The 27,865-nt window shown below is 50.9% G+C and overlaps 1 protein-coding gene across 4 annotated transcripts in view; it reads right to left on the bottom strand.

Annotated features, from left to right (window-relative positions):
- Window positions 1–26,391, bottom strand: part of ZFR2 (zinc finger RNA binding protein 2) — a 44,693-nt gene extending 18,302 nt beyond the window's left edge. For 3 of the 4 annotated variants that reach the window (XM_069591421.1, XM_069591422.1, XM_069591423.1), the window contains exons 1-5: window positions 26,322–26,391; window positions 4,130–4,349; window positions 3,091–3,202; window positions 2,488–2,691; window positions 2,096–2,382 (exon numbers count right to left, since the gene is read on the bottom strand). In XM_069591421.1, coding sequence (XP_069447522.1) covers window positions 2,096–2,382; window positions 2,488–2,691; window positions 3,091–3,202; window positions 4,130–4,349; window positions 26,322–26,374 — 876 coding nt within the window. In that variant the 5' untranslated portion in view covers window positions 26,375–26,391. Of the gene's footprint in view, window positions 1–2,095; window positions 2,383–2,487; window positions 2,692–3,081; window positions 3,203–4,129; window positions 4,350–26,321 lie in introns of all 4 variants that reach the window. The other variant, XM_069591420.1, reaches the window with a different exon arrangement.
- Window positions 26,392–27,865: the final 1,474 nt, after the last annotated feature.

The following is a 27,865-nucleotide window of genomic DNA, read 5'->3' as shown; positions in this document are numbered from 1 at the left end:
TCAGACTGAAAAACGTAAGTTTTCTTTCTTCTAAAAATCAGTGAGTTTCTGAAGCAAGCATCCTCAAAGGATGACACATTCAGTTTCGGAGGCTGCTTGAAAAAATATTCCAGCTTTTCAGAATCTGACCTCGGAAGCCAAGCAAGGACACATGTTACCAGAAAGACATGGGACACACTTCTTATTAGCGCACTGCTTCCTAACCGTGAATCCACGCCAGAGGGGACTTCGTGAGTCACAGACCCACGCTCCTGCCCCAGGGCACCTGAGATACCAGACACATGACCGAGTGTCCACAGGGCAGTCCTGACTCATCTCTTGGAAGGGGGCCTGCTAACACCATGTCCTCTACCCACACCAAGAGCCAATAACCCTCAGAGCAGAAAGGCCTCTGGGAAATACCAAAGGCACTGGTGATCTTGACTGGTTCTGGGGGCGGGTAAGGAGGCAGGGACAGGAGTAGGGGCAGTGCTCCTGGAACATAGGCATCTGTCTTTACCTAAGCCACAGGACACGCAGACACACACGTGTGCATGCATGTGCGCACACACATGCACACACATACATATATACGCATGCACACATACACACACGAACGCCCACACACACACAAACACATACATGACATAACAGCCTATGGACAGAGACCAGCCTAGAAAGAGATACACCAAGGTGCCAATGGTAAACTACTTCAGAACACCCCTCGCAGAAAGAGCATGTGTTCACGGCTTATGCCATCCCGATGCCCGACTTGGTGGTGGTGGTGCTGACGGCGGCAGATGCGCAAGCCTGCCCAAGTGATGAGCTTGCACAGAGCAAACCATGTGCACGCACACACTCACGTGCAAAGGCACACACGGGTGCAACTGAGACTAGTAAAACTAGGGGCATCTGACTAAGCAGATGGGTTCAAGGCCAACAAACGTCAGCACTAGAGGCTCTGGAGAAGGGCTGGTGGGCCTCCCTGCAGTTTTTCTTACAACCACATGTGAACCCACTGCTAAGCGCTGCTAACGTTAGCAAAAAGCTGGGAATAACAGGAGCTGACATTTCTATGTGCCAGATGCTATGCCGAGTGGTGATGTGCTTGGGCAAACCCAGTCCCATGGGAGACAAGGCCCAGAGAGACCCTGACACTGCTCGGGTGACGCTCACATGCCCACACCCCGTCCCATTCCCACACCCGAGGGGAGCGTCCCACGTTTGCTCAGTGTGATGCTGTGAAGGGTCTAGAATCACAGTGCAGACCTTGTGTTTGACTGGTGACCATACCCAAGAATCCTCACGATGCAAATTTAAAGTCACGCAGAGAAATAAAGAAAGGAACAGGGAAAGCCAATGTCTCACTAAGGGAGTGTCATGCAGTGGAAAGAAGCACAAGGAGTGGGGGTGCCCTGCACTCTGAGGAGGGAAGGACCACAGACAGCTGGGGGTCTTGGCGTCGAGGTCCTGAGTGTGAGGGACCTGGCTCTTGACCCTCAGCCAGGAAGTCGGGCTGGAGGAGACAGGCGTGGGTGCCTCCCAAGTCTCTGCAGTCCACAATGGGGAGTCTCTACAGGCCTCCAGGGGCAGCTTGACGAGCCCTAGTGTCTGATGACCTCTGCAGGGAGCAAGCTGGGTTACCTGCGATTGTGGCTTGGGAGGGCCTTTGCCTACAGAGCAGTACAGGCCCACTCACATGCACACACATGTGCTGCTCCTACCTGGCTGCAGGCCTGTTTACATGGCCCTTCCTACACAATCCTGCCTGTCCGGCCCTGCAGCAAAGTTCCACTGTGACCAGCTACATCCACTGGCCCTCATGTCCAGGAGGGGGCACAGGTGCCTCCCTGCTGCAGACAGCCTCAGAGTGCGAGACTACGCTGCTGCTGCCCACACCCAGAGCTGGGCTGGCTCTCATGTCTTCCACGAGAACATCAGGCAGTTTTAAGGCCATGCTGATGCCCACTTGATGATGCAAATTATTTACAAGCCTCTTCTGGGCAGGTAACAGCCCTGCCCTCTGGCCGGCTGCAAGGATGAGGAAGGGCTCCCCCACTATGGGGGCAGGGGGCTCCCCTGGGCCTCCCCACAGGGGCCAGAATGGGGGCCTGACCTGGGGGCCGGCACAGCTGATCTTGCAGATGTCACAGTAGTGAAGTGGGAGCGGCTGGGGGCCAGTCCGTGGTCTTGGCAGCTTGCTGGGAACTGGAAGCTTCTTGGCGATGCTGTGGGCACAGCTGGCACTGGGACTGCCTCCTGGGCCACCCCACTGGGATGAGTCCACAGGCTTTGGGGGTGGGGGTGGCGGCGGCGGTGGCTGCATCTGTGGGGTGAGTAGCGGTGGGTAGTAAGGACTGGCCACGGAGTAGGAGGACGCGTCATAGCTCGGGTAGCTTGGTCCTAAGAAGGAAGAGAAGAGCGAGAGGGTAAGATGGTTGGTTTTGAGAGAAGGACCACATGCATTTCAGCAGCAAGCAGTGGAGTGGCCTGTGCCCATGTGCTCACCCGTGTATGGGGCGGAGGCTGCGCTGAAGGACGATGAGGCCGGCAGGGCGGGGACGGAGGAGGCCATGGGCTGGGCGCTGCTGGCTGGGGCATAGGTGTAGCTGGAGCAAGCGACGCTGGCTGGCGGCCCTGCCTCGGCAGTGGGCATCTGTGGCAGGGGCTGTGCCTGGCCGTACCCACCGCCCCCGTAGGCTCCTTGGGTCCCTGGAGAGCAAGCATAGCCTCTGCAGAGTCAGCCCTGTGGCCCTGGGTCCCGGGAGTGGACAGTGAGAGCCACATAGGCGATGGTGTGGCTAGCTGGCCGTGAAGCCCAGGTGTCTGAGAGGTGCTGGAGGCCAGAGACCCCGGTTCTTCCATCTCTAAGTTCTCCATGAAACACACCTCTTTCCATCCTGGGAAAGCCTCCTGGGAAACCACTCCCAGCTCTACTTCAGTCTCTCTGCCTCCCCTCCCCACCCTCCCTTTGCATCCTCTGGCCCACTGACCTGCGGAGACCTGGGGGCATACCCACCCTACTCCCGCACTATGAATCCGGAGTTTGAAATGGGACTTTCCCAGGGTCCCTCCTGTATAAGCAAGGACACTGGCCCCTACCTGACCCACCTGGCGGGCAGAGCGTGGCCGTGGCTGGGAGCTGATGGCCGGCAGCAGGCGGAGGGTACTGTTTGGTCTCGTAGCCACTGGTGGCTGTCGACAGTCCGTAGCTGTAACCGTCCTGAGCGGGTTTCCACAGAGAACACAGGGCACGCTCAGGGCCCTGAGAATGGTGCTCAGGGCGGCGTGAGGCACCCTCCCTCAGCACCCGTCCCAGGCCCACATCCATAGGATTCCTGAACTCCAGCCCTGTACCAAAGCTCTGCTCTGGGACCTGGGGATGAGGGACCAGGGAGAAGGCCGTGGCCTGCTCCCTCAGAACCTCATATCTGAGAGCAAAAGTCCCACAGGACATGGGCTGCTGGGGACGGCTCCTCGGAGGGGCAGTGACAAGGAGGCTGGTATGCAGAGACTCCAGGACAGAGCTCCTGGTCAGGTCAGTAGAGACCAGAGGCCTTGGTGGGGGTCAGTGTGTAGGCTTGCAGGGAACCCAGAAGGTGGTCAGAGCAGAGGTCCAAGAGGGCCAGGAGAGGGGCTGGGTGGGCAAGTGGGCAGGGGCTGCGGGCAGGGGCTGCGGGCAGGATCTGGGATGGCAGGGAGCAGGGCTGGATTTTGGTTCACAGGGGGATTCCAGCCGCGGGGTGGACCAGGGATGATATGGAGGCGAGAGGCTGGAGGAGGCCCTAGGAACAGGGCAGTAGCTCAGGATGGTGGGTTTGGAGAAGTCCCAGGGCTCTGGGAGAAGCAAAGGGGAGATAAGGAGGAAGGAGATGGAGCCAGATGGGTACGAGCTTGGCTGAGCAAGTCAGGAACCAGCTGTGGGTGACAGAGGCTGGGGGGTGGGGGGTGGGCCACATGGAGCGTGGGAACACAACTGCCCGATCTGCAGGCCTGGGGCTCAGGGTCAGCACCGGGAGGGCCCAGCCAGGAGGAGCCCATTCTCCATGCCCTCTATGGAGGGCAGAGGCGGGGGCATTAGGAGTGGGGACCTGTCCCCGACTGTGTTCTCAAGGAAGGGCCGTGCTGGGCAGAGACAAGTGGCTGATACCTGGTAGGAGGGTGCTGTGGTGGCAGCTGGCATAGGCTCCTGGGGCTGGGTGCTATAACCGAGGTCCTGACCGGAGTGGGGCTGGTACCCACTGTATCCTGGCCCAGGGGGCTGGGCGGCCTCCGGAAATGGGATCAGGGCTGGGCCCAGTCCAGGAGCAGGCTGTGTGGGCAAGCTGGCTCCAGCAGCAGGGAGGGGGAAAGCTGACGGAGGAGGGACGCTGGAACCGCAGATGAACACAGCATTAGATCCCGGCCCAGTCCAGAAGGACCTGCACTGAGCCAAAAAATGCCTGTGACACCAGGCATAAGCTCTCTGGGTGCTCCCCGTCCAAGACCTTCCTGGGAGCGTGGGCACCATTGGAAGCACTCTTCACGAGTTAATGCAATCTCACAGCAAGCCTGCTAAGTTGGAGCCAGCCTGGTCCCCATTTCCAGGAAAATCATGGAAGGTCAATGAACACTAAACTAAGAATTTACCTACAAGAACCAGCTCTTGTTCACAGTTTGCTCTGCAGGAAGCCGTGTGTGTGTGTGTTTCTGTTTAGTTGTGTCTGACTCTTTGTGACCCCATGGACTGTAACCTGCCAGGCTCCTCTGTCCATGGGATTTCCCAGGCAAGAATACTGGAGTGGATAGTGATTCCCTTCTCCAGGGGATCTTCCCGACCCAAGGATCAAACCCACGTCTCCTGCATTGCAGGCAGATTCTTTACCATCTGAGCCACCAGGGAAGCCCGTAAGAAGCCCAGAGCCTAGGCTTCTTGTCTGCCTCACCTCATCCCACCTTTTGGCCCTTAGAGAAGGCACTGGCTGGCTGGCTGTCAGTCCACCTGTTGGTCTGTCGCTACTGTGTAGCTGAGGAGCTCTGAGGACAGGTGATGAGTGAGGTACTCTATTCGGACCCAGCCCTTACTCTGTTAAATATCAGCCAACCCGTAGAGAGTGCTCAAATTTAAAAGCCCACATATCGGGGAAGGGTATCAGCAAAGATTTTAGCCCAACTTCAATAAGAATCATGTAAGTCAGTTCTCGTGACCCTCTTGCATGGTTGGTGGGAATGTACACTGGTGCAGTCACTATGGAAAGCAGCGTGGACATTCCCTGAAAAATAAAAACAGAAGGAATCTCCTGGCAGCTCAGTGGCTAGAACTCCATACTCTCACTGCCAAGGGCCTGGGTTCAATCCTTGTGTGTGTGTGTGTGTTAGTCACTCAATCGTGTCCAACCCTTTGCAACACATTGGACTATAGCCCAGCAGGCTCCTCTGTCCGTGGAATTCTCCGGGTAAGAATACCGGAGTGTGTTGCCATTCCCTTCTCCAGGGGATCTTCCTGACCCAGGGATTGAACCCAGGTCTCCCACACTGCAGGCAGATTCTTTACCATCTGAGCCACCAGGGAAGCCCTGGGTTCAGTCCTTGGTTGGGAACTAAAATCCCACAATCTGTGCAATGCAGCCCCAAAATACAAACATAAAAACAAATAAATTTTTTAAAATAGAGCTACCATATGATCCAGCAACCCCATTCCTGGATATATATCCAGAAAAGACAAAATACTCTAATTCAAAAAGATACATGCACCTCAGTGTTCTCAGCAGCAGTGTTACAGCTGCTGAGACATGGAAACAACCTAAGTGTCCATTCACAGATTACTACATAACGATGTGGTATGTATATATATGTATATACACACACACAGTGGAGTATTACTCAGTCATAAAAAAGAATGAAATACTGCCATTTCCAACATGGATGGACCTAGAGGTTATCATATTAAGTGAAGTGAGTCAGAGAAAGACAAATATGTGCTATTATTTATATGTGGAATCTAAAAATAATAAATGAATTTATTCACAAAACAGAACCAGCCACACAGACACGGAAAACTTTACATTTACCAAAGGGGAGGGGAGTGAGGGATAAACTGGGAGTACGGGATTAACAGATATATACTATTGTGTATTAAAGTAGATAGCATGGGGGACTATGTTCAACATCTTATTATATCATAATCTATAATGACAGAAAATCTGAAAATACTGAATCACTTTGCTGTGCACCTGAAACTAACACAATATTGTAGATCAACTAAGCTTCAACTTTTGAAAGAAGAAAGTTCTCACAAACCCCGTAGGGGATGAGGCGAGGTGTGTGCCCAGCCCGGGGCCAGGCAGACCCAGGGTGCGGAGGGACGACGGCCGGCAGCACCGGCCCACTGTGCCTTCACACACATTCTGGGCCGACACTAGGCTCACACATGGCGCCCACAGTGCCATTCCTGCCCAGTGGGAGACCCACGGAGAAGTGGGGGCCACACTGGAGGTGTGTTATCCCGGCCATGCTGGGGGCGCGGAGGGCCAAGCAGAGCCCACTGCATTGCCCTGCCAGGACCCTGCCCAGCTCCTGGCCAGCAGCTCCTCATTCCTCCTGGCAGCCAAAAGGGTCCTCTTCAAGCACAGACCTGACCGGGTCACCGTCCTGCTCAGAGCTTCCCAAGGTCCTCGGCCCCATCCCCGCCCACACCGCTCACTCGCCTCCTCCTCCAGCCTTCCCTGAGCCCTTGGAGGAGAGCAGCGGTATCCTGGAACTCATCACCCTGCCCCCCGTCATCTGCTTCATTTTTCCTCCCAGCATTGCCTGATGTAATCCTTCCACCGCCACTTCTATCACTGTGGAGCCCCAGGAACTGCAGTGGGTCTCAGGCCATCTCCCGGCACCACAGGGGCACCTGGCACATGGCAGGCACTCAGGAAATATCAGCATGGGGAATGGTGGATGGAAGCGACCCGATAGGCAGTGTCCTGGCCCCCAGGCTGCTAGGGTCCTTCTCCCCACGTCCTGATATGGTCCCCCTTTATAAGTCTGTGTCTGTGTCCTAATCTCTCTCTCTTTTGACTTATTTGGCTGTGCTAGGTCTTAGCTGCAGCACATGGGATCTTCGACCTTCACTGTGGCATGCAGGTTATCTTTTAGTCTCAGCATGTGGGATCTAGTTCCCTGACCAGGGATCAAACCCCGGGCCCCCCGCGTTGGGAGCATGGAGTCTTGGCCACTGGACCAGCAGGGAGGTCCCCTAATCTCCTCTTATAAGGACACTAGGCATATTGGATCAGGGCCATCCTAATAGCTCATTTATAGCTTCCCTGGTGGTTCAGTGGTAAAGAACGCACCTACTGATGCAGGAGACAAGTGTTCAATCCCTGGGTCGAAAGATCCAGGGAAGATCCCCTGGAGAAGGAAATGGCAACCCACTCCAGTACTCTTGCCTGGGAAATCCCATGGACGGAGGAGCCTGGAGGGCTACAGTCCATAAGGTCACAGAGTTGGATACAACCAAACACACACACACAATACCTCATTACACTGTAATTCTCTCTTCAAAAACCCTATCTTCTACAGTCACATTCTTTAGTTAGGACTGAAGTCCTGATGCCCCAAACCTAATGGCCAAATATGAATTTTATGCAACACAAGTCAGCCCACACCAGCTGCTTCAGGTCATTATTGTAACAAAACTCAAATGATGTGAAAATCTTGATTACACAAACATCATTCATACTGAAAAGAAAGCACCTAACATAAAGTTTACAGAATATATAATCATTTACGAATCAGTATGTTTTTATTTCAGACACCCAAACATCACCAACCCAGCACCAGGCACACTCAGTAGTAACCTATGATGATTTGATAGCTATAAACCAATGTCACTTTTTTTTTTCCTTGCTCATTAGAAAGGTATATTTGTTGAGGTAGGTGGGACAGGACATATGGTATCTAATTTTTGCCAGCTTGGTCCATAATGTTGAAATGTTAGGACATGGCATGCCAGCTTCCGTTTGTGCTTTTGCCCTGGGCCTCTCAAACCATAAAGGCTATTCATTTGTTTGACTCTATCACAGTTCATTTGCCTATTTTACTATTGGATGGTATCTATATTATGTATCAGTTAGCTATCGAAGAGTTAAAAATTACCCCCGATAAACGTCAATTGGTGCAGCCACTATGGAAAACAGTTTGAAGGCGCCTCAAAAAGCTAAAAATAGAACTAACACATGATCCAACAATTTCATTTCTGGGTAATCTTCTAAGTGAAAAGATTATACAGCTCAGTGCTCACTGCAGCATTATTTACAATAACCAAGATATGGAATTGACCTAAGTGTCCATGGGTAGATGAGCAGATAAAGAAGATGCATGTATCTTTATCCACTCGTCTAACAGCAGACACTTAGGCACACACACAGGCCTGTGTGTGCACGACAGAACATTACTCAGCCATAAGAAAGAATGAAACCTTGCTATTTTTCACAACAGAGTAGCATGCTGAGTGAAACAAGTCAGAGGAGGACAGACAACACCTGATCCCACTTCCATGAGGAATCTATAAAACAGATGAAGGGTCACGACAAAGCAGAAGCAGACTCGTATTTACAGAGAACAGCCTGGTGGTAGCCAGACGGAGGCGGGGCAGGCAGATGAGGGAAATAGGTAAGGGAGATGGAGGGAGACACTACCAGTCCTTAAATAAGCCACAGGAATGTAATATGCAGCATGGGGAATATAGTCAATAATACTGCAATAAAGACACATTTAATATTATTAATAAATATGTAATACTATATTTAACAGTAGTTATTAATATGGATATAGTTATAAATAAATACAGTTGATAAATTTGCATGGTGGCAGATGATAACTAGACTTTATCCTGGTGACCATTCTGTAAAGCATAAAAATATATCAAATTTCTATGTTACATACCTGAAACTAACAGATTATGATAAGTGATTACACTTCAATTTAGAGAACTACCCCCAGCGATGTGGCTCCAAACAGCAGTTATCATCCATCTTCATAGTTTCTGTGGGTCAGAATTTGGGGGTTGTGTGGGTGGGCTCTGACTCAGGGTCTTCATGAAGTTGCCAAGCAGCCGCTGGCTGGGGCAGCATCGTCTGAAGGCTCGACTGGGGTAGTGGGCGCTGCTTCCAGCATGGCTCCTTTACGCGGTGGGGAGGTTGGTGATTCCCCAGTGCTGCTTGGGTGTTCTTACAACATGGCTACCTGCTTCCCCCAGTGCGGGGGATGACCCGTGAAGGGTTAAGTCTTGGGAGCTCCCTGGCAGGTATGCCGGGCCCTAGGACATGTGCCTAAGCTCCCTGTCCCGCCACCCTCAAGAATTTTTGTAACCCTTAAGGCTCCAAGATGTTTGGTTTCGGCAACATTTCATAGAAGATAGATTATCTTATTGTGTATATTTCATAGAAGATAGATATTCTGATTGTGTTCTGTATACAATGGTAAGGGTCTGGTGATTGTATCCTGAGATTAAAAAACAACCTTGTGAGTGCCTTAAGTCACGTACTTTACCCTATATATACTGCAGCACAATAAAGCAAGGTATCAGCCATTTTGGTCTGATCCTCTCAACCCCATCTTTTGTCTATCTCTTATTTTCTTAGCGGGGACGCTCCGTTCTCTCCCTGTGCAGGTGTGACTCTTGCTTGTGCTGGCCGCGGCACCCCAGAATGAGGGAGAGAGGGGATGGACCAGACGGAAGCTATCCTTGTTATGACCCAGCTTTAGACATCGCATGGCATGACTTCCGCCACATTCTGTGTTAGAAGTGAACCACTGAGGGACTTCCCTGGTGGTCCAGAGGTTAAGACTCTGGGCTTCCAATGCAGGAGACGTGGATTTGATCCCTGGCCAGAGAACTAGAGGGGCTTCCCAGGCGGTGCTCATGGTAAAGAACCTGCCTGCCAATGCAGGAGACATAAGAGACGTGGGTTTCATCCCTGGGTTGGGAAGATCCCCTGGAGGAGGGCATGGCAACCCGCTCCAGTATTCTTGCCTGGAGAACAGATGAGCCCGGAAGACCACAGTTCATAGGGACACAAAGAGTTGGACGTGACTGAAGCAACTTAGCATGCATGTGCACAATGAACTAGATCCCATATGCCAGGTGGCATGGCCAAGAAATTTAAAAAAAGAAAAAGAAGTGAACCACTGAATCCACCCCACCCTCAAGGGGATAGGATTAGTCCCCAACTTAGGAAGGAAGGAGTGAGCTTATTTATATGTTGAATATGAGAACTTATGGAAAATTTTTATTATCTTTTTAAAGATTCCTATTATATTTTTTAATTTTTGGCCACATCGTGAGACACGCCGGATCTCAGTTACCCGACCCAGGATTGATCCTGCTCCCCCGGCACCCCCTGCAGTGGAGTGTTTAACCACTGGACCCCCCAGGGAAGTCCCCATGGCTATGTTTTTAAACCACCACATGCTATTTGCAATTTTCTACCGTCACCTGCGTGCTGTGCATGTTCTATACATGTCTCCTTGTGCCAGCTTCCCCTCAGGGCTTGTTGTGCTGCCTGGGTCCCACCAGCTCCAACCAGGGCACGGTTGAGGACAATGGGGCAAAGGCGCCTGCTTCAGCTCCACCAGGATTTGTCGGGGAGCTGGGGCCACCTTCTCCTGACTCAGTCACATGGGACAGTCCTTGGGACAGGGGTGGTCCCAGCCCAAACCGGCAAGGAAAACGGAAGGCATGGACTTTGGGAGGATGATAAAAGGCTATGCCGTTGAAGCCACCCACAAGGCTCACCAAGGCGGTCTGAGCTGTCCAAGCTGCAAGGACAGAACTGGAGCTCTCTGGACTGAGCTCTGCTGCCTCTGCTGGGGAAGAGGCCATCAGCACGGCACACTGACACTTCCTTCTTCTTCTTTTTAAAAGATTTTTTTTTTTTAGCTGCCCTAGGTCTTAGTGGCAGCTCAAGGGCTTTCTCTTGTTGCAGTGCACAGGCTCAGTAGTTACAGCATGCGGGCTTAGTTTCCCTGAGGCAGATGAGATCTTTGTTCCCCGACCAGGGATGGAGCCCACATCCCCTGCATGTGAAAGCGGATTCTCAATCCCTGGATGGCCAGGGGAGTCCCAAGCTTCCCAGCATGCCACGGGCCCCCACCTCCATCCCTGAAGCCCAGTGCACTGAGTGGTGCCAGCTGAGGAGGCAGAGGCAAGTGTCTCCCGGGTGGAAGGGTGACTCTTGTCATCCCTTAGCTGAGGGCCCCAACGCGGAAGCCGAGACCGTTTTGGGGTTCTCTTCACTGGCTGCTGCAGTGGCCGAGCTCAGGTTAAAAGCTGTCTCCATCCAGTGGGGGCCCCATGCAGGGAACCACTGAGGAGGGTGGTTGTTGACCTTGCTCATGCCAGAAGATTCGATGGCTGCTCTATTTAGGGCAGGGTTTATTGCTCCTGGTCCTGTTGACACTGTGACGCCCATCTCTCTCCGTGGGGGACCGTCCTGGGCACTTCAGGCTTTGGAACAGCATCCCTGGCCTCCACCCACTCAGTGCCGGGAGCGCCCACAGTCGTGACAACCGGAGATACTCCCAAACACCGATTGAGAGCTACTGGTCTAAGACATGCCCAGTCCCAGGGCACCAGCTTTGAGACTCAGGCCGCGATGGGTGGCGTCACGTGATCAACTATGCCTGGTCTAGACCCGGTTCCGGATGGACCCCTGGGTCGCTGCGGGCTGCTGTCTGACTGGGTATCAGGCTCAAGACAGCACATCTGCAGGCACAAACTGAGAACTCAAGACACGTTTTGGTTGTGTACAACCCCAAGTAGTGATGATTACACACCCTGAGGTTTGAAGACTGCTTCCCAGGTGGTGCTAATGGTAAAGAACTCACATGCCAGTGCAGGAGACATAAAAGACATGGGTTTGATCCTTGGATCGGGAAGATCCCTTGGAGAAGGAAATGGCAACCCACTGCAGTATTGTTGCCTGGAGAATCCCATGGACAGAGAAGACTGTTGGGCTACAGTCCATGGGTTTGCAAAAGAGCTGGACATGACTGAAACGACTTAGCACAGGCTAAACCAAAGTCAAGGACAAGAGGAGCGTCTGCCCACAGATGGCCTTGATGTGACTCAGTGCTGGGAGACCTCAGGTGTTCCTGTGCCCTGCAGGGTGCTCCCATCAGGTTTATTATGAAGGCAGGCAAAGGTCACAGCTGTGAGAAGGCTGGTTGGCTGTGAGATGCACAGGGCTGAGTATACATCAGCTTTGAGGTTTGTTTTTTGGCTGCGCTGGGGCTTAGTTGCAGCACTCAGAATCTTCAGTTGCAGCATGTGGGATCTAGTTCCCTAACCAGGGAGCGAACCCAGGCCCCTGGCATTGGGAGCAAAGAGTCTCAGCCACTGGACCCCCAGGGGAGTCCCAGCTCTGAGTTTTATTTGGGATGGTGAAACACCCTTAACCTTACCAGCGGTCACTCTCCCATCTGCTCAGATGACAGGAGGAAGCACCTCTCCTGAGGGAATAGCTGAGATGCTGGGGGAGGGGCAGGGGAGATGGAAACATGCTGTTTGGGAGGATGGCTGTGCTGACAGCAGGGCGGGTGGCAGAAGCCTCCTCCTCCAACCCCGGACATGAAAGGCCTGATTATGGAGGTTTCTGGGGTTCCAGAGAGGGGTTCAGATGCAGCCCCCAGGCTGAGAGCAGGGCCTGGCACACATGTGGGGATGGGAGATGAACACGGAGGTTGGCAGAACAGCCCTGTGTGTGGAGGCATGGAGGAGCTGTGGGTGACAGGAGGCTGGGCAGTGGGTTCGGGGATGCCAGGCAGAATATGGGAGTCACTGAGGTTTCTTAGGATGAGATCTGTCCTGTCTCAGGGCACTAATGGGGTGCTATGCTCTGAATCGTGCCCTCCCCTAAGTTCACAAGAAGCCCTAACCCCAATGTGACTTGTTTGGAGATACAGTCCTTACAGAATTAAATGAAGCTATAAGGGTGGGGTCCTCATCCTGCGAGGCTGGGGTTCTTATGAGAAGACACACTGGGGATGCCTGCACAGAGGGAAGACCACACGAGGACGTGGGAAGAAGGCAGCCATCTGTGGGCCAAGGAGAGAGGCCTTGGGAGAAACCAACCCTGCCGGCACCTTGGTCTTGAACATGCAGCTTCCAGACTGTGAGCAATATATGCGTTGTTTAGGCTGCCCAGTCTGTGGTGCTCTGTTACCCAAGCGGACTAGACAGGCAGTGAGGGCTGTGGATGGGAGAAGCTGAGGGTCCTTAGAGGACATGACACACATGGGCCTCAACCAGCCTGGTGGAAGTGGGGAGAAGACACACAAGACTTCAGGCCTCCTGCACAAAGTCCAGCCATGCTGGTGGCTGGTAGTCGAGAGCTTTGCAAACACCTAAATGGGGGCTTGCCAAGCAGTCAAGTAAATAAATGTTTGGTGACAATGATCAGAGCAGTAGCTGTGATCCCAAAGGGAACACTAGGCCCACCATATGCTAAGTCACTGCTCACAACAGCATGGTCTGGGAGGATCGCGGGTGTCCTGGCATTTATTTAGCAGAGCAAGCTCTGTGAGGAAGCAGAGCACAGATGCCCTGAAGCTGTGGGGCGGGGTGGTAGGGGATGTGCAGGTCCTATGGCCTCACGCCCCTCTCAGGAGTGGCATGGTGGAGCCCCAGCTAGACCGGTAGAGAAACGGAAGGGATTTACAGCAAGGCTTGGACAGTGTGGCCACACCTGCCCACTGCCTGTTTTCGCACAGACCATGAGCAGAGAATGGATTTTGCATTTTTAAGCGGTTGGAGAGGGTTAAGAGAGTACGATTTCATGACACGTGAAAAGTATACGAAATTCACATCAGTGTCAAAATATAAGTTTTGATGGCCCACAGCCTCATCCGCTTGTTTACATCTCGTCTTCAGCTGCTTCCACCCTAGGGTGGCAGAGCTCTGTAGTGGCGACATGTATGGTACAGTCTGCTGCTGTGGGCTGAACGTCCGTGTCTCTGCAAAACTATTATGCTGAACCCCCTTCCCCTGAATATGTTAGGAGGTGGGGCCTTTAGGAGGTAATTTAGCATTAGATGAGGTCATGAGGGTGCGGCCCCTGAGATGGGATCAGTGACCTTATAAAAGTCATAGGACGAAAGTGAATCAGACGGAGGAGAAATATCGAATGACATCCCTTATATGTGGAATCTCAAAAGAAATAATACAAATGAACTCACTTACAAAATAGAAAAAGACTCACAGACTGAGAGAATTAATTTATGGGAATTTACGGTTGGTGGGGGGAAGGATGGGGGAAAAGGATAGTTAGGGAATTTGGGATGGGCACATACACATTGCTATGTTTAAAATGGATAACCAGCAAGAACCTATGTATAGCACAGGGAACTCTGCTCAATGTTATGCGGCAGCCTGGATGGGAGGGGAGTTTGGGGGAGAATGAATACATGTATATGTATGGCTGAGTCTCTTATCTGTTCAACTGAAACTATTACAACAATGTGAATCAGCTATGCCCCAAAACAAAATAAAAAGTTAAAAAGTCACAGGAGGGCTTCCTCCATCCTCTGCGCTCCTTTATGTGAGGACAAACAGAAGTCAGTGTCTGCAACCCGGAGAGGGTTCTCAGCAGAGCCCAGCCCTGTCTGTGCCCCGATGGCAGACCTCCAGCCATGAGAACTCAGAGGAATAAACTGTTACTTACAAGTCATCCAGTCTGTGGTGTTTGGTCACAGCAGACTGAACTAAGACACCCACAGAGTGGAAAATATTTACCCTCTGACCCTTTACAGACAAGGTTTGCTGATCCCTGGCTTAAAATAGCCATCATTGGGACTTCCCTGGTGGTCCAGTGGTTAAGACTTCAAGCTTCCAACGAATGGGGTGTGGGTTCAATCCCTGGTTGGGGAACTCAGATCTCACGGGCCATGTGGCTGAGCCAAAGACAAACAAACAAAACAGCTACCCATTACTTTGCTCTTCACCCTGTGGGCTGCACTGGGCTGGGCTGCAACTGAGGTCGGTGGCAGGCAGCTCTGCTCCTGGAGAGCAGGGCCTGCACCAAGGCCCTCCTCCCTGTGGCATCACCTCCTCCAGTGGGATCCAGTGTCTGCTGAAAGCCCGAGTCCTGGTTCAGAGATGGCTACCTTCTTGCAGTGTCTTCACATGGCACTTCACAAGGGATGAGAGGGCTCTCTGGGGTCCCTTTAAAAGGGCACTAATCCCATTCAAGAGGCACTGTCCTCATGACCTTATCACCACTCAAAAGGCACCACTTCCTAACACCATCAACTTAGGGGTTAGGTTTCAATATATAAATTTGAGGGGGGACATAAACCTTCCATATATGCACATATGGTGATATCACTTCCACTGCAATCTATGGGCCAAGGAGAGGCATGAGAAAGCCTGGCTCCAGGGCCAGGGAAATAGATGTATTTTCCCAATGGGAAGAGTGCAAGGTCCCAGTGGAAAGAATGTAAGAAGGAATTCCTTCCTGGTGGCTCAGTGGTGAAGAATCTACCTTCCAATGCAGGAGACTCAAGTTTGATCCCTGAGTCAGGAAGATCCCCTGGAGAAGGAAATGGCAATCTACTCCAATATTCTTGCCTTGGAAATCCCATGGACAGAGGAGACTGGCAGGCTACCGTTCATGGGGTCACAGAAGCTGACACAACTTAGCAACTAAACCAATACCGTAAGAAGGAAAGACATAAATGACAGGGGTGTTTTGGCCACAGATCTACCACATGGAGGTTTTAGGAGCTGGGAGTGCCAAAAAACAGTTCATGGGAAATCCTCCACAGGCTTGGCCCATATGGTTGTCAAAACCTAGGTAATCTAGATCAGCGTTCTCATCTGGGGTGATCATGCCCCAAGGGGACACAGGGTGATAGTGGGGACATTTTTGGTTACTTTGGGGGGCTCCTGGCATTGATAAGTGGGGGCCAGGGATGCTGCTCAACACCCCACAGTGCCCAGGATGGCCCCACAGGGAACAATCTGGCCTGGACATCAGCAGGGCTGCTGCTGAAGAGATTCAGGTCTGCAAGGTCGGGGTGCCCAGGGGCGGGGGATTAGAGGCTAACGTCTGGGGGCGGTGGGGAGGGGAGCGGCAGGTAAGTTAGCAGTGGAGGCTGTCACTCCCGCCCAAGCTCCCTGCTCCAAGTTTGAAGGGGTAGTCCCCACACCTCTTCTCTAGCTCCCCTTGGTGAGAAGTCAATTTCTAATTTTTTTGGCTGTGATACGTGGCATGCAGGATCTGAGTTCCCCAATCAGGGATCAAACCCACACCCCCTGCAGGGAAGTGTGGAGTCTTAACTGCTTGACCAGACAAGGGAAGTCCCGAGAGGTCAGTTTCTAATAGCCTTTTTCAGGATCCTTTTAAGAATGAGATGAAAGCTGTGACTTCCTGCCCTCTCAGATGCCCTGGACATGGCATAGTTTTGCCTGTAATTACCTGGGGCTTCACAGGCCCAGGTAATTTGGAAGGACATTGCTCTCCCATGGGGGAGAGGGTAAAAGGCAAAGTTTATTTGGCCCTGCATGACATGGCATATTCCCTTCTCTCGAAGTGGGGCTGGGGAGAGGAATGTAATCAATGTTCTTTCAAGGGCAAGACCGCCCCCTGTCGTCAGTCCCCTCAAGATGAAAACTGCACAGGAACAAATGAGATGTGCCCTGAGAGCAAGGCGGAAGGAAGTGGCTGAGGATCCAAGGGCTCTGCATGAGGACTGAGGGCCAGGGACCAGGGAAAAGCTGATAGGGTTTCAAGCTAGGAACTGGGAGCGCTGCAACCTAGGGGCTGGGACAGCAGCCACACCACCTGGTTTCCAACCCTGTCTCTGCTCACTGTGGGGCCTTGAGCGAGTCACTTAGTCTTTCCTGACCTCAGTTTACTCACCTGAGAATGGAATGCCTACCTTTTGGGAGAGTGTGACAAACAAAAACTCCTGTGCTACAGTGCCTCGCACCGGAGCTCACAAGGCCTCCCAGGATGGCCAGCTCTTCCCATTTTAAGCAATCCCCTAGAAATTTCTGAAAAGCCTCCCAACTTTACAGTATTGGCTCCAAATTTAAATATTTTTTTTGTACTCAGTCATGTCTGGCTCTTTGCGACTCCACAGACTGTAGCCTGCCAGGCTCCTCTGTCCACAGAATTTTCCAGGCAAGAATAATACTGGAGTGGGTTTCCATTTCCTACTCCAATTCAAATATAGCAAGCAAAAAAAAAAACCCACTGCAGAGAGCAGGTATGAGAATCCAGCGTGGTCTGCAGGAGATTCCCGAGCAAGAGCAGGGCACTGGGAGGGAGTGTTGAGGAATGTAGTCATGAACTGACCCCAGGTGAAGCCTCCCCTAAGCCAGGGGCCCCGGCTGCGGCTGCTGCTGTGTGCTCATCTGCTGCTCACAGGGTGTGCCACTGCAACACAGCGCTCAGGACACGGTCCTTGTGACGAGGACCCAGCGGTTGCCACCTGCCCTGCCCTGCCTGGGAGCGGGGAGCTGAGGCAGGAAGCTGCAGGAAGGCGCCAGCACCTGTGGGCTCAGGAAGAGCAAGGCTGAAGCACGTCTGAGTGACACAGACTCAAAGTCCTAGCTGGCGTCCTCATCTATGGGCCCCAGGTAAGTATCCTCTGATGGCTTTCTGGTCTAAATTCTGTTTCAGGGAGCCAGGCTTTTTTGGGTGACTAAACATCTAGATAAAATTTTTAAAACTTGTTTTATTATTCTTATTGTATTTACTTGTTAATTTTTGTGTCACATGGCATGTGGGATCTTAATTCCTGGACCAAGGATCAAACTGGAGCGCCCTGCACTGGAAGTGCGGAGTCATAAAATTTTAGAATGGAGAGACCCATGGATGTCATTTTGTTCAGTGAGTCACCGAGCTGATGGGGACATGGAGGGGATACATCTGGGGAGGCTAGGTTTCCCGACCTGGGGGTCTCTCCCATGGGACACACTCTGGTTGCTCCCATAAGGCCAACCATGAAGGACATGTCGGATCTTGAGCACAGACCTCACTTCAGAAGGGCACACACCTGAGGGATCTACAGGCAGGTGAAATGTCCCAGGGACCGTCAGGAGGAACGACAGGTCATTCCAGGTTTGCCGTAACAACTCTCTGCTGGAGACTGCTTTCCAAGAATCGTTCACAGTGAGAACACACACAGGATCAGAAACACGCAGAGTTTGGGGCAGAAAAAATCAAGTGGAAAAAAAAGATTTTCCTGGAAACACAGTGGTGAGAAACCTCACACAATAATTTCTTTTAAAATTGTGGACTTCCCACCTATTGTATAGCACATTGAACTTCTGCTCAATGTTATGTGCCAGCCTGGATGGAAGGGGAGCTGGGGGGAGAAAGGATATACATGTATATGTATGGCGGAGTCCCTTCGCTATTCGCCTTAAACCACCACCACGTCATTAATCAGCTATAGGTGTTAAAATAAATAAATAAATAAAATCACGGGCTTCCCTGGTGGTCCCGTGGCTAAGAGTCCACCTTCTAAAGCAGGGGCTGCAGGTTTGAGCCCTGGTCAGGGAGCTCAGATCCTGCACACCTCACGGCCAAAAAATCAAGACATAATACAGAAGTTAACAGTTAACAGTTTACTATTTTAACAGTATTTGTTACAATACTGTAACAAATTCAATAAAGACTTTACAAAATGGTCCACATTAAAAAAAAAAAAATCAAGGACTCTTCCCTCCAGGGCAGAGATCTTCACTCACTCATTTATTAGCCCTGCTCCTAACACTCCCCCTGCCCATCCTGTGGCTTAAACTAAACCAGACTGAGGGGGTTAAACCTGAGTGCGGGACAGTTAGACATCTCAGCCTAGATGATCACAAACTCTGCAGGGCTATGGGGAGAAAACCCTGGCTTCGGCATCCTGACCCAGGTCAGCTCCCCAGGTGTGTCTGTGACTCCTCACATGGCTGAGGAACATTCAGGGGTTAGGGTTAGGGTAAGGCTAACATGCTCACTCAAGACATTCATCAGGGAGGAGGTGTTCAGATGTTTTATTGGCAATGAGATCACATCTGTTATTTTGTGTGTACACACATATATACACACCCAGAGAGATGACCTTGTTTGGCACTTCAGTTGACAAGGGTTTTATGTCAAAACATATGACATACCGTACATTTATACCCGTAACAATTCTGATTTTTTTCTAATGGATTTTTTTTTTTAACCACGAAAGCTATATGCATTCTCCATATGAAATGCCCATTTCGGATCCAGGGATGCCCAGAAAACGCCCTGGAAAGTTTTAGATTTGATGCACTAAATCCTTGGGCCCTTAGGAAGAGGACGGAGAATTTCATTCCTCTGCCCTCGTCTGCAACCTTCTTTGAAATGTAGTCAGGAGACCCCAGCTCCCCCGTCAGGGCCAGCCTGAGCCTCCACAAAGAGTCACAGGATGGCTGGACATTCCCAAGGCACGGGTTTGAGACCGCTGACGGGAGCTTCCTAAGCCTCAAGGGTGAGCCACGTTGTTTGGCAGTGAAACTCCAAGAATCCTCTTCTGTTCTTCTGAAAAGGAATGTAGTTCTCACGTGGAAGGTGGCTGCATGGTTAACGCTGTGGGTCAGATGCTTAAGAACGCCGTCTTGTTGATACATGCTGGTTAAGCTAAACAGAAAGCATTATGTACACACACACCGCCCCCCCGCCAAAGAAGTGCAGGTCAACCGGGATCAGTGTGGCTGCGCCTCTTTACTGCAATGAACCAAACCCTTAAAAGGCGGCTCTGGGCACACCGAGGGCTCATTCGTGGTTCCAGCCCTCTCCTGCTGTTTCAAGGGGCAGAAGAACCTCCACAGCCATGTTGGTGCTGGTCTAGCGCATGTGCCTCTTGCGTCAACCCAGGGAGTAGCCACCAGACAGCCAATCTGAGTTCCTCATGAGCAAATACAACATATGTTGAACCACCAACCCTGGATCCAACAAAGGACATTCAAAATTTAAAAGAAGCCACTGGCTTTTTAAAACATTCATTCCAAGAGTCTGAGAAGTTATGGTTCATTCTGCTCCCCATCAAGGAGATAATCTCAGTCTATGGAACTGATTTTCCAAACTACAAAGTGCTGCAGAACCAAAGCAAGGGATTTCTCAAATCTTATTTAGTCTCTAAGTCATGTCTGATTCTTCTGCAATCCCACGGACTGTACCCTGCCAGGCTCCTCTGTCCATGGGATTTCCTAGGCGAGAATACTGGAGTGGGTTGCCATTTCCTTCTCCAGGGGATGTTTCCAACCCAGGGATTGAACCTGTGCCTCCCGCACTGGCAGGCAGATTCTCTACCACTGAGCCACCATGGAAGCCTTCTCAATTCTTAGTCAACAGTTAATTGTAAAAGGCAAGTGAACAGTGATGTGCCATAAATGCAACTTACCTCTGGGGGGAGAAAACTGCCCAAAGCAGCAAAATACCTACCAAAAAAAAAAAAAAAAGTCCCATTCCCCAAAATATTTACAAATGAAGTTTCTAATTTAAAAAGGTCTAGCAACCTTGCAAAAATCCTCTAACACAAGTGTAAGAAGAAAGACAGGCAGAGGTCAGTTCCCGGCTGATGGCAGATGCCTCAGTACAAGGCACAGAACAAGAAACAATCAGTCAAACAATGAGACCCTGGGTGGTACCAAAGCTTTTCCTACCAAGGTTCTACTAAAGAGCACCCTTCAGATTTAAGGTGTCACAGACATGCAAAAAACAAAAGAAACAAGAAAAAAATCTCTGTGCTTTGTCAAAGCTTCCTAATTCTGTTTTGAATTAGACATCATTCCTCACTTCAGATGAATAAGCTATCTAAAGAGCTCAGAGTCGTGATGAAAACAAAAACTGTTGTTAATTTTTAATACACAGACACACACATAAACCCAGAACTTTCTTAAATAACTAAAACCAGTTGAAATGGAGGTCTCCCCCTTCTAGTTGAAATAGGTACTGTTCCTTTCAACTATTCAGTGTAAACTATAATGTCTTCCTATCCTCCTGTCTTATTAAACATTGTTTAATTATCTTCCTGTACATTCTTGTATCCTCAAGAACATAAAGGAAGGTCAAAGAATGGAAACAGATGTCATCTGTCTCACACAGTATGAATTTGGTCCTGGTATTTAAAACGTGGGGGATTTCACACAGAACAGGGATTGTGGGTTCTCTGGGAAAGCAGGAAGACTCTAAGTTCAGTCCCATGAGTCAATGACAGGTGGGGGTGGGGTGTGCAGGCCCCGTTGTGATCCTCCCCCAATACACCCTCTATCCTCTTAGACTCCATTCATACACGTACGTGTACGCCCCTCACAAGGCCATCTGCAATCCCTGATCTGAAGTTTCAGACTTTCAATCTATTAATATAAAATAAAGAGTGAATACAAGGTCTACGAATACCTTTCTACCTGTCTACCTTACTTTTTAGGACTCTTCAGTTATTCATCCAGGTCAATGGTCTTGGTCCTTACTTCCACAGCCACATAGAAGAACACCAATTACACTCAATGTGAAAAAACAATTTAAAAGGGTCATTTGAAAATGCTTTTAAATTTGATGTAGCTGTTTTGGTCATTTTAAATATATACACTGGTAGATCCAGACAAAACACAAAACTAAACTAAAAAACATTCAGAAACAGAATATGTTGAGAAAAAAAAATCTGTATTAGGAATTAACTTATACTCTGAGGTTGATGAGCTGACTTTTGGTTCTAGAATGTATAAAATGAAAATTCAAAAGCCACACTTCAAAAACTTTCAATGTACCTCATGTACTTGTGATAGAAACACAGATAACACAGTCCTATCATTTGAAAGGTTTTCCTTAAAATACCCTGAAATCAGGTTTTGTCTGAAGTTGAGAGCTGCCACTCAAAACTGGCTTCCAAGGGCCCCTCTCACTCAACCCCTAACAAGTATCTCAGCCTGACTGAGATGGGCCTTTAAAAAAATGATAGGAGTCACACTCTAACAGAACTCCTGTGCCCTGTGCTCCCAGGGTCCACTTCAGCTAATCCCATCAGGAGTGAACGAAGGTACTCCTGAGGAGCAGTCAGGTCATGTTCCTACCAGCCCCACCCCAGTCCCCGGGGCAATGACATCAGATTCTCCCTGGCAGCTTGTGCTCCTGGGACCTAAGTTCAGGGGACAGACAGGCCTTGGAGGGGAAGGTTTATTCTGGAATGGCCTGGAGACCAGAGCAGGGGCATGCTGGGGGGGTGGGTACAGGCAACAGAGGCTGGCAAGGGTACAATCTGGATGCTGCGCCCGCCCTGACAGGGCAAGGCTCCCACCTAGGTGCGTTAATGGGTGGTCTTCCTGTGCTGCTCCCTATGGTTGGTGTGGGCCCCAGTGCCTTTCCCAAGCTACCTGTTTTGACTGGGAGAGATAACAGAGATACGGCTTGGCTTACCACTACCATCCCCACCACCCTGGACTAGGTGCTTCCTCGGTTTCCCTGCTCCAGAGAAGGTCATTTCTCAAGATCTGAAGAACATGGCCCTAAACCACAATCTGACTAGGACCCAAACTAAAGGGGCAGGATCCAGGCAACACCTACAGAATGACGAAACCCAGTCTCTGTCAGCGGGCCCCACTGCTAAGCGGCTGTGTCACGCTTGGTCTGCTACCACCAGCACCTCGAAGACTCAGGTAAGCCCTACGAAAGGGCAAAGGCATGGCAGCCCGCATGCCTAGCCAGACCCACTGCTTGTCACCCTGGGGATCCTACACCACTTACTGCACCCCAAGCCTCATTCCCTTATCAGCAAAACAGGCGTCAGAACACCTTGCTCACAGGATAACTGGGAGGACTGGAAGAGATGTCAAGTGCCTGACACTTACTCAACACAGAGAGTCGGTAACCAGCACTCCTCAGTGTTAGTACCACTAATGGAGTTTGATGGGGTGTCACTCAGGCTTCCAACTTTCTGACAAGGTAAAGGAATCCAGCCATTAACATAAATGCCAAAAGCTTATCCAGCTCCTGATGGGAAATCAATTATTGCACCAAAATCCAACAGCCGTCTTAGATTTAACAAGAATGCAAAGGTAGAGAACACCAACTACACTAGACGGGTGGTGTTCTGACAAAACTGCCTGGGTTCAGGCCCTGATCAGGGAGGATGATCCCACATGCCACAGCTAAAGATTCTGAGTGCTGCAACTAAGACCTGGAGCAGCCAAACAAAGAAATACTTAAAAAAAAAATCTGCAAGAAGAGGGAAATGTTCACAGTAGATCTGGCCTGCCTGTCATGTTCCACCAGTGTGAACATCCACCAGACAGCTCTGAGCTCTCAATACTTTCATTACCAACATGACTTAACTCACACAGGGCCCTGTCAGATTTCTTGAGCAGCTCTCAGCCTCACAACTGAAACTTGCATTCAGTGCAAATTAAACGCACTGTCAATTTTCCACATGGGACTAATCCTTAATTCTGAAAACTTACAGCGCTAACTCTAAAAAAGCCTTAAGAGATCTAAAAGACCACATAAGGTGAAATAAATGAAAACCACCATTATTAACAAGGAATTACAAACTTTTCTTATAGTTCAAGAGTGAATGTGCATTTGATCCTTTTCTTTCTTTCTTTTTTTAAAGTTTTTACTTTTTGGCTGCATCACGCAGCATGTGGGCTATTAGCTCCCGGACCAGGGATTGAATCTGTGCCCCCTACACTGGAAGCACGTGGTATTAATCACTGGACTGCCAGAGAAGTCCCTGTGGTTACCAGTTTTAAAAGCCAAGAAAATCTACACAAAATTCCTCTAAGAAATAAACTGCTGTCTTTGCTTTGGTAGTTCATGAAATGGGCTTTGTCAATACTGCTGTCCAAACACTACCACAAAGCAGGTACTCACAAAATGTTATCTGATCAGTTTTTCCATGGCACATTACACAAGAAATACATACTTTAAAAGCAGCTGAAGGTTTCAGGCAAAAGTCGTTTCCCCCAAAAGAGAATGTCTGGTTAACGTAAAACTATTCAGATAAGGCAGATTATCTTGTTTCAAGGTTTTGTGAGACTGAAATTTACTTTGCTATAATTCCTACGCTTCTGTTTTAGTTAAATCTACTTAAGGAATAACACACCTTCTTGCGGACAATTTTAAAGACACAGACAAATCTGACATTCAGTTCATGACAGTTTCACATCCTTAGTTACATGGATGTTTACTGTATGACTTAAGTTATCAGAATCCACACAATAGCTGCATCAAAATGTTCAAGTACCTTAATTCAAATGAATGACAAGAATCTGAAGTCCTGAGATTACCTGTTTTACCAGTGTCAATTCTCAGATTTCTCCTCTGGAAGATAATCTTAATAGAAAGCACAACATTCAAGTGATTTTCCACATCTGACTGAAGAATGCAATGGAGAAAGAAAAAAAAGAGAAATAGAGAAACAGAGAGAAAGAAAAGAAAGAAGCGGCAGCAAGCAGGCAGAGGGACACAGCATTTCCAAAAAAGGCCTTGGTCTCTGACAGCCTAGCCAAGTCCTGCTGCTGTAACTAAGCACTGGCGGTAAGACCACCACCAAGGATGCTGAAAACAGGGAAAGAGCACATAAAAACGCAACACTCTGTTTCAGGAAACAGCAGGCTAGACATCCTTTCCCCGTCAGAAAATCTATGTCTAGTCAATGCTACACCTAGAGAATGCTCTGGGTACAGCAAACAGGAAGAACTCTGCAAGCCGCACAAGCCTTGGATCCAAGCCCTGACCTCGTTCCTTCCGACCCCACGGGAGCGAACATGGCAACATCACAACTGGGTAGACGAGGGCACTGACTTCCCACTAGCCTGACCTGTGTTTAACGTGCTGAAACAGAGCATGCAAGAAACAGGAGACACAGGCCCATCCTGCAAGCAGACACCAGTCTCTCAGTTACCTAAGGGGCAGTTCGAATCCAGTCTGTAAGCGACTGGCCCAGAAAGTTCTGCCAGGCTACCAGCTGGAACTGACCCTAGGGTGACACATGAAAATGATGTGAGGAGGGGGACCCTTTTCCCCAGGGGCACCAGCTCTGTCTACATCCCTGCCAGGGACCTGGTCTTGCGTGCCCAGCTGAAAAACAGACCAAACAGAGGCTCCAAGGAGAAGCCATGGAAAACGGTGTGTGTGTTTACATTTGGGGTCCAGAGGCACTCCATGTGTCCCTACCCCTAGATATTTCCTTCCCGGGGCTGCTTCCTGTCCCTGCCCACCCCCACGCCCCCCCCCACCTCCCACCAGCTCTTCTCTCAGCTTCTTTCTCTCCCCTCCCAATGCTTGGGTCCCTGTCTGTTGTACTGCATTGCATTTTATTCACTAAGTCGTGTCTGACTCAGCTTCCCCAGGGACTGTAGCCCGCCAGGCTCCTCTGTCCATGGGATTTCCCAGGCAAGAAAACTGGGGTAGGTTGCCATTTCCTTCTCCAGGGGATTTTGCCGACCCAGAGATCGAACCTGTGTCTCCTGCACTGGCGGGCGGATTCTTTACCACTGAGCCATCAGGCAAGCCCTCCCAGTCTTACTGTTAGTCACTCAGTCGCGTCCAACTCTTTGCGACCCCATAGACTGTGGACGCCAGGATCCTCTGTCCATGGGATCCTCCAGGCAATAATTCCCTTCTCCGAGTTTGTTAAAACATCTCAAATACCCAATGGCCTCCTCCACTGACTTCCAGGATTCCAGGTCCCTCTACCCTTCCTATGGTTCCCGTCCCCCGGAGGGATCTCAGGACTTCCCTCAGGTCCAGACTGCTACTCCCTTGAGTCTCGGCCCGCCCCTCCAGTCAGGCCTCTATCCCCCTCCCCCAGGCCTCTGTCTCTCCCTCCGGGTCTGTGTGTTCTCTAGCACCCCCTGGCCCCCCGCTAGGGTTCCTCTCTCCAAACTTAAAATCCCCCTGCCTGGTCAGGAACCCCTCCGAGGCTGTCCTGCCTCCCAACCAGGGGTCAGGTTCGCACCTCCACTCCCCTGCTCCCCGCCGAGGTCTCTCCGCTCCACCCCCTGCCCCGCCAGATGCCCTCACAGGCCAGTCTTCTCCCTACTCGCCCTACCCCCGCCCTCTGTCCTTGGCCCTTGCCCCGCCCCTAACCCAGTCACGTACCGTCCCACGCCGGTCTTCTCTCCCCCACCTCAGGTGCTGCATCCTCCTAGGGCAGCCCCTTCCGTGGTCAGACCTCGGTGCCCGCTGAGGTACAATTCCCCCTCGGGCCCATCCCCGCGACAGGCCGAGAGCCCCCTCCCACGTCAGGAACCCCTCCGGCTCTCCCCGACAGAAACAACTCGGGGCCGTGGCCTCCCCGGGGCGGGGGTTGGGGTCGGACGGCGCCGGCGGCGCGGGGGCCGTTACCTGTACTGCGAGCTGACGCCTTGCGCAAAGCCATAATAGTTACTCGCCGCCATCTTGGCGTCTCCACCAAGCGCCCGCCGACCCGGAGGCGCGAAGGGGCGGGGCCGCCAGCGCATGACGTCATCTTGCCGGCGCCTGGGCCGCGTGCCTCTCGCGCCCCGCCACGCGCCACAGGCCCCGCCCCCCCTCGCGAAGCTCGCGCCTTCTCACTTACTAGTCTGCTTCCAAGGGCGTATCTTTGCCTCGAACCCCTCCCCTCGCTGCAAACCCCTCCCCTTATTCGGAGTCCCCACTTTCCCTCTGCTCAGCATCAGGTCTTTGGCGCGACCCTCTTCCAGTTGAGTCCCAGACCCGACCCTCTTTGATTTGGTTCAAGCTCCGCCCCTCGCTGCAAGCCCCGCCCAATATTGGACTTACCTTTAATCTCTCAGCTTGGGGATTTCGAGGCTGCATTGGAGAAGGAAATAGCAACCCACTCCAGTACTCTCGCCTGGAAAATCCCATGGACGGAGGAGCCTGGTGGGCTGCAGTCCATGGAGTCGCTAAGAGTCGGACATGACTGAGCGACTTCACTTTCACTTTTCACTTTGATGCATTGGAGAAGGAAATGGCAACCCACTCCAGTGTTCTTGCCTAGAGATCCCAGGGACGGGGGAGCCTGGTGGGCTGCCGTCTATGGGGCTGCCACAGAGTCGGACAGCTTCAGTGGTTTTTCCTTTTTGAGCGGGGTTTCGTTGCCCCGCTGACAGTTTCTGGCTGGGTGAATATGGCCCTGCTGATACTGCCAAGTCCTGCTGATCAGCACCCTGTTTGCCAGTCTTTCGTTAGAAGGCTCCAGTAGCTAAAATTCAGTGGATCTAAATTCGTGGTTCTCAACTGGAGTGTTTTGCCCCCAGAGGACAGTGGACAGTGTCTGGGGACATCTGTGGTTGTCATGCCTGGTGTGCTCCTGGCATCAAGTAGGTGGGGACCAGGGATGCTGCCCAACACCCAGCAGGGTGCAAGCAGGTGCCCCTTGACAGAGAAGAACCTGTCTCCAATATCGGCAGTGCCAAGGTGGAGAAACACTTTTCTAAGGGTAATTCATTTTGAGAGAGATTTCTTTACCCACTTAACTATAGGCAGGGCCTTCTTGGAGGGTAACAGTGAGCTGCCCGACACCAGTCCTCAAGAACTTGGATTCAGGGAAGCAGATCATAACCAAACTATTATAGTTATGATACTCTTTGGTGAAGAACAGATTTATTGAGATATACTTCACATACCATACAATTCACCCACCTAAAGTGTGCAATTCAATGTTTTTTAGCATATCCATAAAGTTGTGGATGGCAGTTACAAACATTAATTCCAGAACATTTTCATCACTCCAAGAAGAAACCTTGTACCCCTTCACAGTTACTTGCCCACACCTCCCCCAGCCCCTGACTACCACTAGTTTGCATTCTGTCTCTATGGATTTGCCAGTTCTGGACATTTCACATAAATGGAATGTTACTCTGCAGTAAGAAGGAATAAACTCTCGACACACACAACAACTTGGA

Source organism: Ovis canadensis, chromosome 5, assembly GCF_042477335.2.
Source record: "Ovis canadensis isolate MfBH-ARS-UI-01 breed Bighorn chromosome 5, ARS-UI_OviCan_v2, whole genome shotgun sequence".
NCBI lineage: Eukaryota > Metazoa > Chordata > Mammalia > Artiodactyla > Bovidae > Ovis > Ovis canadensis.
The sequence above is the reverse complement of the archived record's forward strand: the minus strand, read 5'-3'. Positions and strand labels throughout refer to the sequence as shown.